Source organism: Protopterus annectens, chromosome 8.part0, assembly GCF_019279795.1.
Source record: "Protopterus annectens isolate FY-2018-M chromosome 8.part0, PAN1.0, whole genome shotgun sequence".
Classification (NCBI taxonomy): Eukaryota; Metazoa; Chordata; order Ceratodontiformes; family Protopteridae; genus Protopterus; species Protopterus annectens.
In genome coordinates, this window is record NC_056741.1 from 258,672,692 (window position 1) to 258,688,100 (window position 15,409).

A 15,409-nucleotide genomic window follows, 5' to 3' on the forward strand; every position below is an offset into this window, starting at 1 on the left:
GCAGCCCAAATCATCCTATTCTTGGCTTTCCCATGTGTATTGGCATTCCAGCCACCTCTTGCTTATTTTCTGTATCCCTACTTGCAGTCATCCCTATTGGCAAAATCTCCTTTCTGCTTTCATGTGTTGGCATAGTTCTTGAAATGTAAAACAAAACTTAAGAACCAAAACAAAAAAAAAAAAAAAAACAGAGCAATAGGTAGATGTGGACATGTCAGCACCACACACACAAATTTATTTACCACAAATAAAACCAGGATTAACTGCTCTCATCTGCTTGTATCATAGACTTCCTCAGAATCCTTAAACACACAATCTTACACCATTTAAAAATTCCTGCCTGCGTGTCATATGACTACCCAATATCTAATGGATAACAGCAAAGCTTCATGTTAAATAAAAAACAAAAACATTCTTATTCAATTAAATACCTCTCAGTAAAATAAATTTAAAAATTTTCATTTTCACATTTACTTCCTTAAACCTTATAAGGTTTTAACCGTAAAATGCTGGCAATTGAAATATGTTTGTTCAAACCTGGGGGGACACAGGCATTTAAATTTATTTGCCAAACTGTTTCCCTTAACTCAATTAGGTCTACCGAGGGTCCACCCCTTATGTTCTTGGGTATGATGTCTATACTAAAAAATGGTAAAAATCCTCCTAAAAAGAACGGTCACCCCTCTGGGGTATTTTGGAAAGATGTGGACTCGTGATCAGTTTTGGAAGCAGATGCCTCTTCCTGTGTTTATACATTTACCAACCATCACAAACTGGATGCTTTTTATAGCCAGGGCTGGTTTCACCTGGGCTGTTGTGCAGGGTATTTTGGACTCCGGTTCACTTCTGTCCACCCTCTGTCCTTGAACTTTGGCAGTCATCCATTTCTGATGAACACTGCAGCAGTGATCTTTCATACTTTTATACCCTTTCCTTTTCATAGAAATTTTTTTTCCAAGATTTTAAAGGTATAGGCCTCAACCTCCTATTGATGGGGCAATCATCCTTTGAGTTCTGGCATGTCCATGCAGCCCTTTTTATACTGCATGTTTGCTTATGCTAAGGTTTGGAGGTACAATACCCCAGGAAGATGCCTGTGCTTTCAAGACTGGCCAGACGTGTGATATTCTTGGAAGGGTGTATAATCCCACCTGTTGTTAATACTGTGACAGTGATCAGTTTCAACATTTACTATTATGGTAAGTTACTTAACTGTACTTGTTTTTCTGAGAAAAAGCAGTCTGGTTGCACACCAGTTGATCGCATAAGTGTTTCGGATAAAAACCTCAAAAGCACATCAAAGGGCAGACTAGACGCACTTTATTTCCTTCTGCTGTCAAGCGAATATTGTGTAACATCTGTATTAAATAATGTAGGACAAAAATAATTGGTTACCAAAGATGCAAGACACTATTGTTTGTAATATGTTATCATAGCCTCCATAATTTTCAATATTTTCATGCCATGTCTGCATTACGTGGTTTGTTTTGGCTGTGTAATTCAGAATGATTCTTTAAGCTGGATATGACACCTGCTTTACCAAATACTTTGTGCAGACTGTTTTTCCAGCATATTTATTCTTAAGGTAGGTTCATAATAATAATCATAATAAATAATAATAACCTGACATTCACCAAAGGTGTGAACTCAAGTTGAATGTGGTGAACACAGGTTCATATTTTTTTAATATTTGTTTCAACTCTTTACTTTACATTTCATTAAAGCTCATCATGCATATGGCAACTACCATATCCCAGTGTGTATCCATTTGTTTTCTTTTGACACCTCCATTTGTATTTGAAGTTGGAGCAGTGGATAAAACTATGATCAGGAATTGGCCTCTGGTACAGTAGTACTGAAAAGCCTCTTAGCCACTGAGAAGAGACAAAGTAATGTAGGTTGGATCATTTCATTATTTCCTTGACTAGATTGTAGCATAACAGCTCTTCAGAGTTGTTTCTGCTTTAACAATTTCCAACTATTGATGCCAACCCATTACCATAAGCCTATCTTGCAGCAGTGACACTGGAACCGTACAAATAGTAATGTACACATCCTCATTTCTCTCCACTGTGTATGTGTACATCCAGTGGGATTGACTAAGGGCAGTGCCACAGCTCTTCTAATTATTGTTCCACATCTCAAAGAAGAGTCCAAGTTGCTTTCTCTTTGACCCTCACCAGCCCAATGGGGGATGGGTAAGTACTTAGTCAGTCAGATCACCCAGAGTGGGTGTGACACAATGGTTAAGTTTTTTGCCTCTGACACACAAAGTACTGGATTTAATTCTGACCTGTGGCTATTGGATAGGCTTAAAATGGCTGTTCAGGATAGTTAACCTAGTATTCATCTGTGAACCTATCACTACATGCCCAAGTGAAGATTGTGTACCAGTATGGCACTGAGCAGCTTTCATATTATTAAAGTAAAACATGACTGAAGGCCTGAAAGAGATGGTAAGGTGAGGGAGGGAATTGATGAGGCAATGCTTTTTTTATTGTCAGGGGTAGGGTGGGGTATGCATACCTGATGGCAACTAGAGATCACACGAAGGATGTTACTTGAGGGCGCAGGGCCTTTAGTGGGGTTACTTCCTTCATGGAAGCAGATTACATGCCTTTGCTAAAGGCATTGTGCACCTAACCCTCAAGTACTGTGGGCATTCTCAATAAGGATGGTAGGTACATAACAGCAAAATCTTCTGATGGATCCCTGGATGGCTTTCGTGCTATGGTTTTCTGTGGCCTTGTTACAGAGCAATGGATAGGGTCAAAGAAGTTGGTCGGAGTGGGAGCAGCAAAATAAATAATAAAAAAATGTGTATAAGCTAGTGTATTCTAGTTGGATACACAGTAATTCTGTAGAATTAATTTTAGTGAATTGGAAAAGAAAAAAAAAGTCAGCAATGCAGAATGTGTTTAACAGTAATATAGAAAAATTAAGTATTTTGTGCCCCTATTTCTGCATACTAACTCTGAGATCACACGACCTTATGAGTAAGGGAAAACTTTTTGTACCTTCGCTGCTTCGTGATCTCACTGTTAATGCTGGCTGCTCATTTAAAAATGAGTGGGTTAAATCTAATTGATTAAGCCCACTGTGGTTATATCTACTATGATCAAATGCATACATTGTTTTGAACCTGTGATTACCGATGTATTAGTGTGCTGATAGACATTTGTCAAGTTCCTGTTTGACTTTTATATTGCAAAACATTTTCAGCGCAGTCAGTAATTTCCATTGGATGCATACACGGTCATCTTGAGGAATCACATAGAAGCAGTGGTATGACTATTGTAAATAACATTTCTTAAATGTATCAGCATGGTACTGTGCACCTTATGCCTCTTCATTCCTCACGCTGTCAGCAGTGTAGTGGTGAATGGTAGTGCAGTCTTCATCTCTTAGTATGTTTGTGTGAGACGGGAGAGACAGGTTGGGGGAGATTGAACAGACGCCCAGCCTGCATCTAATGGTACAAGAACTACTACTGCTTGTTTTAGCAGGTCATTGGCTTAGTAGCATGTACTTTTGTTATCACTGTGAAGTACGCATGTTAGCACCTTAAATTTTAAACTTTCTTTGCAGGAAAGGAGAGATGACCACTGCTTATTATTTCCATATCTGCCCAGTCTTTCTACATCTTGTTTTATTTTCTTCCACACCATCATCAATTTAGATGTGCAGTGTGCTCTTTTGCCAGTGAACTGGGTATTATATTTTTAGAAAAGTTAACTTCAGGTTTTCCAGATGCCGAACTGTATCAACATCTATTAATATCCTTACTGTTAATAATGCCAGTCACCTTAATCATATCCTGCACTCTCTCTCCGGAATGCCTTTATGCTAATAATCTAATTATTCTCAGCAGTAGATTGCTTGCACTTTTGTACATCGTATTCAGTGAAATGTTTCTTTTGAACTCTCTTGTTTTTTTGCATTTTCTGTGTATCTTATATTATGCCTGTAACGATGTTTGCTTACCATAAGCTGCTCTGATTTGTAACATATTTTTCTGTACAGTGTATGAATTACTACTGGATCCTTGTACAGTATATTACTATTTTTTGTTTCTACAGCATTCACTAAAAATTGATTTGTCATGACCCAGTCAGACTTCGACATTAAACAAATACAAATAATAAGTAATTGTGTACATTATAATGTACAGGATAGGACGTAGAGCTGCTTGCATTCCTCTGAATAAATCAAAGCTTTGTAAAAATGGAGCAATAGTGTTGCATACATGTTTTCTGAAAACTGTTTTCTTTTTCAGATGGTTTTCCCTTTCCTGTGGCAGTTTCCATATATTCCACTATGTCCCCTCAACCTGGCTGACATGCTGTGTGCTCCACTGCCTTTTATTGTTGGCATTCACTCCAGTTTCTTTGATCTTTATGATCCTCTTGCTGATGTTATCTGCGTGGACATAGACACCAACACTATTTTTCAGTGAGTACAGGTCACCATTTGAGTGTATTTTCTTCTTTTCAAAATCTTTTAAAAAAACAATTTTGCATTCAAACTCTTCATTTTTGGCACTTTTCATGAAGTACCTAAAAAAAAGTTTAAATTTGTTTTACAAGAGTTCACAGTTATCACATGAATGAAACAATAATGTTGTTGATCAGAAGTTATGAGGGGATGTATAACATCACATTTGCAGAAGAAAGGATCCTAACTCATAAAGTGAAACACAGAAACTGTGAACAGGTGAGTCACAGATTATTACAGAGGACACTTCCTCATAGATTACACCAAGTGGTTGAATCATTGTTGTCTATATTCTACCCTTCACATGTCTCTATAGCGCTAAAGCCTTTGTCTTAATTCTGATAAATAGTTGCTGCAGCAGGTATCTTATTAAAATCACTATTACAACATGCTTTTACTAATTACCTTGTTTTGACTGTCCACTTTAGTGAAGTTAATAATATCTCTCACTTCAGAAGAGGTGGTTCCTTCCTCTTCTTACCTAGTACTTTCTAACTTTTATTCACACATGTAGGGTGCAGTCTGTCTTAATGTTTAGCTTGTCATTTTTGAATTCAGGTTTAATAGGTTACATCCACTGTTTGTCATTTATCATTGTCATTATACAGTATGATGAATTTACCAGTTTGTTATGCAGAGAACTGGCGTCATTCCTACTCTATCAGCCTGGAATATAGTCCATCTGCTGGACTTTGGCAAAAACACATTCTTACAGTATATGGTTTCTTTAGGACCCTGGCCACCAGTCATCACAACCTGTCTACAGAGTTTTCCAGTCAGTCATAATTTCACAGTAGTTTTGTATAAGGGGAACTGTCTCCAGCGTTACCAGAAAAATGTATTGTATTTATTGTAAGTACTTTGTATGCCTTTTCTGATTATCCTGATATAAAATGTGTGTGTTAAAACCTCATGTGCCATCCATTTTCCCCAACACCTAGGTGTACAGTGGTGCAACAAATAGTATAGCTGCTTCACAGGAACTGGTTCTACAGTTTTGTTCCAACCTGTGATGCCTTTGTGTCTTCGATGTGTTTTTATACTTCAGTGATGCCTTTGGTTTCCTCTCACATTCTACAAAGCATTTCCTTAAGTGTATTAGCAGTACTTCAACCCGTTAGTTTGTATGTGTACCTATGTATATGCATGTATCCAGAAATGGATTGGTGTCCTATCCTACTGCTGGGATATGTTGTGGTTTCCATGTAACCTTGAATAAGACTCTACTCATTACTGAACTGGGTTTAAGTGGGTATTGAAAATGTATTTCAGTTTTGAGGTATTAGGCAGGAATGCCACCTCTCCCCTTTTATTTTTGCCCTCTATTAGAAATCCTTGGCCTTCAAACTGAAAACCTCACACTTAAACTGGTTCTACTTGTGAGATCACAAGCACTATATCACTTTTTGCTGATGCTCTACTGGTGTATCTCACTAAACAGGAGCAGAATTTACCTTAACTGTTTAGCTGCATGGAAAGATGTGGGCAGCTGTCCAGCTCCAAGGTTAATCCTAGTAAGTCGGAAAAGATGTGTATAAATCTTAGCACCTCAGAATCCTTCAAAGGAATCTGAGTTCTTAAGCAAAATATTTTGATAACATACATGGGCTTTAAAAAATAAGGCACACACACACTAGCAGAGGCCTGATAGGCCACATTTGCAGTAGAGGTGAACAAGACAAGAACATACTGTATTGATATGATACAGAGGATCCAGGCAAGTTACATGGTTATAACCTTCCATTAGTACTATATGCTTTATAAATCATCCTCCTTACTCCTAATTCATACTGGAATTAATTGAGATCTCTCATAAGGAACTCCTTATGGTGTAATGAAAAGCCCATAATTAGTTGGGCACACCAAACCCTGCTGGTTGCATGTGGGGGTGGGGGGCTGTATCTGCCATACATCGAATTATATCCACTGGTAACCAGAGCTAAAATATTTGTGGATCTCCTGATCCCTGAAAAACAAGCTGTCTGGTCCAACATAGAGTCCATGGGGAAGGATCACCAATCTTTTCATTAGCCTCTATCAGAGAAAGGCTGAAGCCTTTAAAAAAAATCAAGACTAGCATCTTCCCTAAAATTAGCAGTATATAACATTTTTGAAATGACTAGTAAGTGCACCTGGATTAGTAAATCTTGCCAATGGACTCTGGCGTTATTTGGGGGATCTCAATCAAGAGAGTGCTGAAGTGCCAGGATCTATTTTACTAGGAAATTAGGAACAGTTAAGGATAGAGCCCCAGCTGGGGCCCTGGGAATACTTTCAGGAAAAGTACTCCTTGGAAGAAAGACATTCTTCTTTCTTTGGCAGGTTAATGGAAACAGAATCCAGCAATAAGCTGTACACAGTAGATAAAATGCACTGACTGTTGTAGGTGAACTAGATAGTACAAATGTGTACCTCCAAATAATTAAGGATATTGCTCATATTTATAAAATTCTCATTGGGACAAGAAAGGGCCAGGGACTTTGCTACTACTATCGAAGCCTATAACTGGGAACAGTTTATTCTGATACCTTGGCATGCCAGTAGATCTTGAAGGTATAGATATTTTAGATGGAAGTGTCAGTCCAAGTATTTCTGTACACCTACTTGACTAAGTTGAATGTACCTAGGTTGTTTATGTTGTTGACATTGTAATTTGGAGGACTTGGGGGAACTCTGATCATATGTTTTAGAGCGGTTTGAGGGTGAAGGCCTTTATAGCACAACTCCAAGACACATACGTGTCAGATGGTATGGCCTATTTCAGTTACCATCACAAAGTCAGAGTTTCTTCTTTGATTTCTTTCTTATCCTACTCTAAGTGCAAGTGATATTAATCTACTTAATGTTATCGTACTAGCAGCAAAGAAATGTATCTAAGAAGTGGGAGATGGGAGATAGCGACCCCAGTTCAGTTATCAAGGACCTCTATGTTATTCTAGGTGAACTGCTGACATTGCAAATAGGTTCATAGAATACCAAGACAAAGATGAAAGCAGAGGAAGACTGGGCCAAAATGGACCAACCTCATATATTTTACAAATGTGAGTAACTGATGGGTGGAAATTAGAATTTTCTACATCTAATGCCACCAAACATTATTGAAAGCATTATACCAACACATTTTTGAGTTGTATTGAATTAATTTATTGGATACAGACAATTACATTGCAATTCTTTAAGGAGCTAGTGTATATAGTTAGATGTAGTTTGCTAAAAAAAAAAAAAAAAGGTTTATGTTTTGTCTATTTTATTGTATACCATATATGTGGTTATCAGTTCATTGCTGTGATAAATCTGGCTTGCATAAAAAAATAATTTTACTTTGTATTGTGTTGTGGCATAGTGACTGCTGAGCTTGTAGACTGTACCATCCATTGTGAGATTGTTTTTGCAATTACCTTTAAAAGCATCTGTGGCATGTAGGTAAGTATAGAGCAAGCAGGCTGACCTAAATGTTGTAAGTCTTCACAGTAGATACTGAGGGATAGGTAAATCTTTAACTATACAGTGTCTAGTATGTTTGGAAGAAATGTGATTCCTGAATCCTGAGTTGAGAGAGGATTGCATTACGTTGAAGTGCCTCCAGGGATCCAAATCTAAAGTTTAATAAGTAGAATGAGGTATTGAGGTAATGGAACCTCTCCCTGCCAGTGTGATAAGGCCTTTTGAAATTGCTAGTGACCAAGTACTGTTTTGGTTTGAAGAACTCCTGTCTGGAGGAAATAAAGCAACTATGGACCAATCTCTGGAAAGACTGTTGTGGATGGACTTGATTCATTTTTTTTCCACATATTTTGCTGCAAGAAAGCATTTTTTCGCTCCCTCTAACGTACGCGTGTGTTAAAACTTTAGTTTTGTCATTTGCCTTCCTATTCAGAGACAACTTCATCAGAGCAGGTGGTGAACATGCATCTTTATAGCCAATGCCTACAATTCATTTGCTCCATTTCAGCCATTCAAGGCTTGCATTCTTAGTTGGAACGTGGACCAGAATTTTATTGTATGCTGTTTTTTTTTATATAGTGGAGAAAATTATATAGAGAGATTACATTTTGATGTTGATAACTATTTCCATTATTTTGTTTTGCATACTGGAGTTTTAGGATGAAAAAAAACTGCATTTCATTTACTTCAGTTCAGTGTTGTGAAAGTACCAAAGTCTGGTATTGGCAGCAGTGGTATTTTGCATCAACTAGCTGGATCCCTATCTCATGCTGAAAAGAGTTTTTGAGAGGTGACTTTTTTCCTCTTTGATTTTAAAAGTGACTTCTTTTGCACTATAGTTTAGCTAAAAAAGTGCTTCAAAAGCTAAGAGCATTGTAATAAAAGTTAAGGAGTTTAGAACAGAAATCTGAATCCCTAGTGCTTGTCTTTTTTTTATAGCTTGTGCACTCCTTTTGTATCATAAGTTGTCAGTAAATAAACAACAGTGACTCAGAAGAGGCATGTCTGAGTCACAGCTGTTTGCAAAAGCAAAGTAAACCATGAAGAAATTCACTGAAGCCCCAGTTGTAGAGAAGGATGACAACAGGGCAGAATGTATTAAGGTTACAGAAGCAAGTGAAACATCTTACTAGTACACAAGTCCTGGGACTACACCACACAATGAAACACTCAAAAGAAGATTGTACGCATTCCTACTTGGTTACTTTTTAATTTTGTGCTATGCAAGAAGACTGGAACAAGCTTGATGATGCTTTAAAAGTATACATGGTAATGGGGAGTGCACATTACTTGAAGTGATATAAACCGAATTTTGTTTATTGCAGGTGTTACCACTGAAATGCAAGCTATTACATTTCATAGTTGGACTTCTAATGCCGATAAGACTTTAAAGACATCAAATGCATGATGATAAAGGCATTGTTAAATTGTCTTTAGCGTCCAATACTACTAATAAAACTGATAGAATTGTTTACTGCTGATAGATTAAAAAACAAATGTCTGTTTAATGTATAGGTGTATCTATATCAGAGTGACTCCAAATGTTTAGATGAATGCATTACTGTAGCTGAAAATAATCTAGTCACTGAAACCTTAAAACTGAAATATGTATATCTAGACCTAAACTAGTAGTCAAGTCATTTGCTTTGAAATACGTTGTGCCTGTTACTGATCTAATTTGCTGAAGGTGTGGAAAGAAGGGTCATGAAGGTAAATTAAACGGAATAGTACTGCTATTAAGATTGTGCAAATGCCTGAAATGCATGCTGAGAAGATAATAGCCTTGGAATGTGGCAGTATAGGTGCAACATGAGTATAGAATCTCTACTTGTACATGGTACAATGACTGAATTATCGAAACACACAGTTCTTTTAGAAGCTAAGGACCTGCATGATTTACTGGATTCAAGCAGTATGATTACTTTAGCTGAGGTACTACATGTACCACTACACATTTAGTAACAAGCAGAAGGTAGAGAAGATTTGTATTCCCAGAGAGAAAAAAAATAATTGAATCTACAGAGTTCGACTTTCTGGAGAAAAATACTTTCAGTAACAGTAGTACTTGATCCTAACACATGAAGTTATTGGGAAAGATTTTCCCTAGTTTAAAGCCTTTCAAAGTTATGGTAAGATGGGAATATTTAAATAATTTACATCAGAAAAACTGCTTTAACAAACCAGCAGAGTGTAATTTTACTTGGAAGTGTGTGTGTGTGTGTGTGTGGGGGTCACCGCACAATACTGAACTTTGCTTCTGATACAAATTTCAGTTCAGAGCCAAGAAAAAGAGATGGTTTAGAAGCAGCTAAGTGAACTACCTTGTGCATGCAGCCCTTTATGGTATCAGAATCCTAAAATAAAAATAGAACAGGGTGCTCCATGTGTTAAGGTAGTCAAAGCTACATTAGGACTAGAGAGAACACAGTGGAATGTACTAAATGAAACACAAAGCAGCTGTCATCTCAAATGTATTAAAGTACATCGCTGAAAGAGCATTTATGTGAAACATCAGGTAGGGAAGCAGAATTACACTAAGAAATGGTAGCTGTATGACCTATGGCAGAACCAGGCAAAGATGTGGAATTACATAGTAAAATATTACAGTCTAAAAATGTTACATAGCGGGAAGGGAGCAGACTACAGAGACTTAAGAGAAAGGTTCTCTTACTAAAGTGTTGCAACCCAAAGAAATAAGGTTAGGAAGTTTGAAAAGTATACAGCCTGAGCATAATTCATAATGCTCTGTCAGTCTGAAACAGAGAAACCTAATAGTGGTGAGTGTATTTAAAAGGGCAATCTTGACAATAAGAATGAATTTAGTGGTGTGGAAAAAGTGGAAGCGCAATCTTTACAGATTTTTAAACCAGTTTGTTTAAAACCAAAAGCTCAAGTAGCAAGGGATTATAAGCAGCAGTTTGTAAGGAAGAAAGTAAAACTGTTTTTTTTTTTCCGAGTGCTATCATTTGCAGGGAAGACCTGCGTATGCAAGTATCTGTAGCACTAGATGATTGAGAGGAAGCTTTAACTTTCCATCTGATGTTGTCCTTTTCATTCTTCCTCAACGTGTGGGTACTGGGTCCGACTTGGATGCCTACACTAGACTTTCGGATCCAACGCTCGAGCTCCTCCCTTTATTCATAATGCCCTAGTTAGCTAGCAATACCTCATATCTTGTTTGCCATCATTTTGCATGAATATGGATCCGTCTCTGAGCACTGCATTGAAGAGTGTGTTGGCAGTTTTTTTTGTGAGTAGTTTTCTTTATCCACTGTATTTTGTATTACCTTTATCTCCTCTCGCTCCTTTTTTTGTCTAACACAAGTTCTTTCCTGACCACATACTTTATAACTTTCCAATACCATTTGGTAGTCCTAATGCACCCTGGTTGGTAGTGATCTTTTTTTTCTTCCTTTAACCTTTTCTTACCCCTTAGATGGTATTCTTTACCACTGCTGAGAGTTTGCTATTCTTTACAAAAAAAAAGTCTCTGTCTTTCTCTCTCTTTTGTTCAAGCTGTGTCTAAGAAACAAACTGGCTTTAAAAAGTGCACTTTCTATGAGCACAAGATTCCTAATTCTGATGCCCACAGGGGGTGCGTCCACTGCCTAGGAGTGGCACACCTTGATACCAGCTGCATTTAATTCTAGAGCACTGTTTGACAGATGTAATAAGTTGGTCCTTAAGAGGATGCTGCCACTGTCTTCATCATGGGCTCAAATCCTCAGTAAACCTAATAAATCTTCAAAGACTAAGGAGTCTTGTAAAAGGATTTGTGCACATCCTTCGAAGACTTTGACATTGACCATGTTTTTTTTGTAGCCTCCGCAAAAAATTCGGAAAACATCAGATCTGACTTCTCTAGATCCTAAAAGAAAGCACTCCAGTCTGACTGTTATACAGTCTTCTCGAACCCGCACACCTGATTCACAGTTGAACCAATCTCCCCTCAACTCCTTTCTCCATTTATCCAAATGGCACCAAGGAGAGTCCAGGCCACAATCAACAACCTCGTTCATCAGATCCTCCAGTAGTCTTTCCGAGGCTGACATGGATAGGATGATAAGAAAATTCTTCAGAGTTCAAATTTGGGTGGGGTTTATTCAGTCTCCCATCAGATCCGTGTGCCTTCTGTCCACTTCTCATGTAGTGATCTCTCCTTCTCCCACTGTTTCGGAGCTCTCGGATCCAAAAGTGTTGGTGTGAGATCTGAAGACAGTTAGGTATTCGATTCTGACAGCCCTCCTGACTAGTTTTGCTCCTAATCCCTTGGAATCCGGATGAGTCTCAGTGCCAGAGCGTCGATGCTGGATCGGAGGGAGGCTAGGTTCCACTCCAATGTTATCAGAGCTGTCCTTGCCCCTCGGAGCTTCAGAGCCATATAGCTCTGGTCTGACTTCCTCCTCAAGGCATGGATTCGGGCAGGGTCAAGGCTTGGTTTGCCTTAGTAGTTTCGGCTCTGGTGCAGCCAGCTATGGCTTGCCCTGTTCTGTCTGCTTTTGAGACCGTGGAGAGGGCTTTCTCTTGACAGAAAGATTCGATTACTGTTTCATCCTTGGATCCTACATCACTTCCCCCCTTCAGGTCTGAGCTGTGACCTTATCAGACCTACTCAAAAGGGACAGCTGGTACCATCTAGCATCCAGACCATCCCTATTGAGGAATTTCTCCTCTCTTTGGATACCTCTCCAGATCATTCCATTGAAGTGTTTCCCCAAAAGAGAACGTTGAAAAGGTAGCACGTAGATTTCCCCTATGGAATCTCTCACCGAAGATACTGACTTTATTGAAGGGGAAGGGTCCTCAGATCTCCACTGGATGATGTCTCATTTGGAGATGTCTTGGAAATCTGTAACCAAAAAAGTGGATAGTCTTCAGATACTCCTTCCTCAGAAAAGTAATTTTTTTCTGGATGCTTTTGGTTTTGGCCCAACTACGTCTTGTGTGACTCCCCAGATGAGCTTATCAATTTAATCTTTTGTCTGCCATAGAAGGAAAAGGACTGTGTTGAACCATTTCCCTGATGCCCAGGCAAAATTTTGCTGCTGACGAATGACAGACCTCATTGGAGCAAAGGAGTGTCCCTGTTAATGCCATGTTTGTGGTGGCAATAGAGCCTCACTGCAGAGAAGGCCTGCAAAACCAGAGTTCCCAAGATTCTTTTTCGGATTCACCATTTCAGCTGTCCTGAAGGATTGCTTGACTTGCCCACCTCTGGAGTCATTCAAGGGGTGTGCTTGTCTTTGCACTTAGATGCCTGGACTTCTATACCAAAAGATTTTTGGGTACTAAAAATAATATCCAGAGGTTATTTTATACCATTTTTCCAGATTCCCCCAAACAAAAGAAGAAAGCTTCCTACTGTCCCACCTTGTCACAGAGAAGCTACAGCTCAGAAGGTTCAAAAGCTGCTAGACAAGTCATCCAGGAGGTCCCACCAGACCAAAGAGGATTTGGGCTTACACAAGGCTCTTTTTGTTGCCAAAGAAGACAAGGGGACCCGAGACCAGTTTTGTATCTAAGATAAGTGAACAAGTTTGTGAAGAAGTCAAAGTTCCGAATGGTCACGGTTCAGACAATTCTGCCCTTTTTACGCAAAGACAATTGGATGTGCTCAGTCAGTCTTCAGGGCACTTACTATAGCAGCAAGATGAACAGACGATCCCAAAGATTGCTGCGTTTTCAGCTGGGAGCCAGTCACTATCCATTCAGAGCCCTGCCCTTTGGTCTCAGCACAGCCCCCAGGGTGATTACCAAGTGTATGGCAGTGATAGCTCACTTGAGACTGCTGAGATTCCGAGTGTTTCCATATCTAGATAACTGGCTCCTCACTGCCCAAACCAGGCATCTGTTAGAGCAGTCCAGGGACTACTTGCCCCAACTTTTGTCAGAGTCTAGGCATTTCAGTCAACACCTCCTGATCTTGTCTACAACCTATACAAAGCCTAGAGTTAATAGATGCCCAGTTGAACACAGTAACTCAGATAGCCTCCCTTTCTGTACATAGTGTGGACACAGTAAAGTTTCAGGTACAGCAATTCTTCACCCTTCCCCTCCAGTCAGACTTGTCCTTCATGCTCTAGGTTCAATGGCAGCAACTATAATCTTAGTTCCAATGGCTCAGTTCTGTATGCATGTTCTCCAATGGACTCTAGCTGTTCAGTGGTCTGTTCTGCATTATCCTCTGAACTTCCTGGTCAAACTCATTTGAGTCTGCAAGAATCATCTTTGTTGGTGGATTCAGTCAGACAAAGTTTATCTAGGCCATCCATTTATTCTGTCTCCTCCAGTAGCCACAGCAACCAAAGTCGCCTCCCATTTGGGGTGGGGGCATTCCTTGAGACGGACAGTCCAAGGCATGTGGTCCCCCCAGGAGTCCAATTGACTTATCAGTCTTCCAGAGATGACAGTGGTCCTACTAGTGTTGCAGGTCTTTTAAGCTGCAGTCCCTCTAGGGACTGTTGCCATAAAAATTGACAACATATCTGTGGTCTGATACATTAGCAAACAGGGGGGGACCTGATCTTTACCCACATTTATTGAGAGGTAATGATAGTGTGGCAGTGGATGATCTCCACTTTCTTATGGCAGCACACATACAGGGAAAATCCAGCATGCTAGCAGACAAACTCAGCAGGCCCATTTTGATGCCTCACAAGTGGTCTCTTAATGGTGGAGAAGATTTTCCGTCATTGGGGCCAGCCTTGCTGCGATCTCTCTGCATCTCCCCACAACAGCAAGTGCAGTAGGTTTTTTGCTCTAATCCCTCCTTAAGTTAGCCACTGAGAGAGGCTATAGTTCATCTTTGGCCCTCCGGTCTCCTTTATGCTTACCCCTCATTAACTGATTCCAAAATTCTTACAGAAAGAATTTTGGTTGAAGAGCTGAGTTGTCCTCATTGCCCCCTTTTGGACTCACCAAGTGTGGTTTCTCTTCCTTTGGTCTCATCTTTGATATTCTCCATGGATAACTGGACCTCAGTCCAGACCTTCTCTTGCATCGCTTGGAGGTGAAGCATTCCAGTATTTCAGGCCTCATTAACTGCATGGTTTCTTCAATTCCATTGATAGCTGGACAGCCCAGGCTTTCCTCCATGGTCCGACAATTTTTTTTTTCTTCCTAGAGAACTTCCTCAAGGAAGTTCTACAGGAGTAAATGGAAAAAGTTTTCAATGTGGGCTCTTCAGAAGGAAATTGATCCTTTTACTGCTCCTATATCTTCGCTTCTGGAGTTTTTAGCATGTATTTTTCAGAAAGGTGCTATGTTTTTCTGTATTCAAAGCTCACTTTGCAGCCATATTTAATTTTTACTCAGTAGAAAGCTACCATTTCTTCTGAATTGTGCAAGTCTTTTCTAAATGGCACCTTCTTTCTTTAACTGCCAGTGAAAGATTCATCACCTCCTTGGTTTCTAACAGCCATATGTCCTCCTATTCACATGTTGCAGTATTCATAACAGTAGGGAGTTGCTG

General features: G+C 39.3%; 1 protein-coding gene across 2 annotated transcripts in view; it reads left to right on the forward strand.

The window, feature by feature from the left end:
- DENND4B (DENN domain containing 4B) overlaps window positions 1-15,409 on the forward strand; it is a 2,518,380-nt gene that overhangs the window by 690,528 nt on the left and 1,812,443 nt on the right. For both annotated transcript variants that reach the window (XM_044079736.1, XM_044079737.1), the window contains one exon: window positions 4,277-4,452. In XM_044079736.1, coding sequence (XP_043935671.1) covers window positions 4,277-4,452 — 176 coding nt within the window. The remainder of the gene's footprint in view (window positions 1-4,276; window positions 4,453-15,409) is intronic.